At 44.2% G+C, this 762-nt stretch overlaps 1 protein-coding gene across 1 annotated transcript in view; it reads left to right on the top strand.

Annotated features, from left to right (window-relative positions):
* Nucleotides 1-583, top strand: part of LOC100184492 (neurofilament medium polypeptide) — a 4,290-nt gene extending 3,707 nt beyond the window's left edge. Inside the window, exons 5-6 of the mRNA XM_002122040.5 lie at nt 20-117; nt 202-583. Coding sequence (XP_002122076.2) covers nt 20-117; nt 202-564 — 461 coding nt within the window. The 3' untranslated portion in view covers nt 565-583. The remainder of the gene's footprint in view (nt 1-19; nt 118-201) is intronic.
* Nucleotides 584-762: the final 179 nt, after the last annotated feature.

Below are 762 nucleotides of genomic sequence, written 5' to 3'. Positions count from 1 at the left end.
ACATCGTCATCATCATCAGGCCACACAGATGAAGTTCCTCCCATGGAAGTTGATCCTCCCATGGATCCGCACATCACCGAGACGAACCTCACTGATCCAGAGGAACCCCCGCCAAAGGTGAGGAAATGCATAGTTTGGAATTAATAAAATGGGTGGTGAACAGTTGGTTGTTGTTGAAACTAACCCAGGTTTTCTATAAAGGAGGTTGAGATGGCTGAAGACAAGGATGAGGATGAAGCTCCCGAAGGATTGGATCAAAAAGATGTTGAAGCTGAGGTGGGTGGAGCTGCCGATCCTGGGGTTAAAGATTCGAATAATGATGAAAATGCTTCTAAAAATGATGATGTCACTACCAACGATGATGTCACTCCTGATGATGGCACTCCTAATGATGATGTCACTAAAGATGATGTCATAGCTAATGATGTCACCCCCAAAGACGAGATAGCGGATGTTGCGTCTTCAGCTCCCGAGGATCAAACATCAGAGGAACCAGGGATGGGGAACGGGGAGGAAACTCCCGTTGTTCCGGATGTTGCGGATGAATCAGGTGAGATGATTTAACTAGGGGTTGAGGGTTCAAGTTTCAATGCTGCTACTTAAAAGCGTCATGTTTATGGCATTCGGTAAAAATCTGCTTGTTTGTATAGACACCTAACAGCAGGGTAAAATCTGGGGTGACATTGTTAAAATACAGTTACACTCATAGTTGTCAAACATAGGGAACCTCATTGATTAATGTGGTGAATGCAATATACTTTG

This window comes from Ciona intestinalis, unplaced genomic scaffold (assembly GCF_000224145.3).
Source record: "Ciona intestinalis unplaced genomic scaffold, KH HT000362.1, whole genome shotgun sequence".
Taxonomy (NCBI): Eukaryota; Metazoa; Chordata; class Ascidiacea; order Phlebobranchia; family Cionidae; genus Ciona; species Ciona intestinalis.
This window is presented reverse-complemented; position numbering and strand designations above follow the sequence as displayed.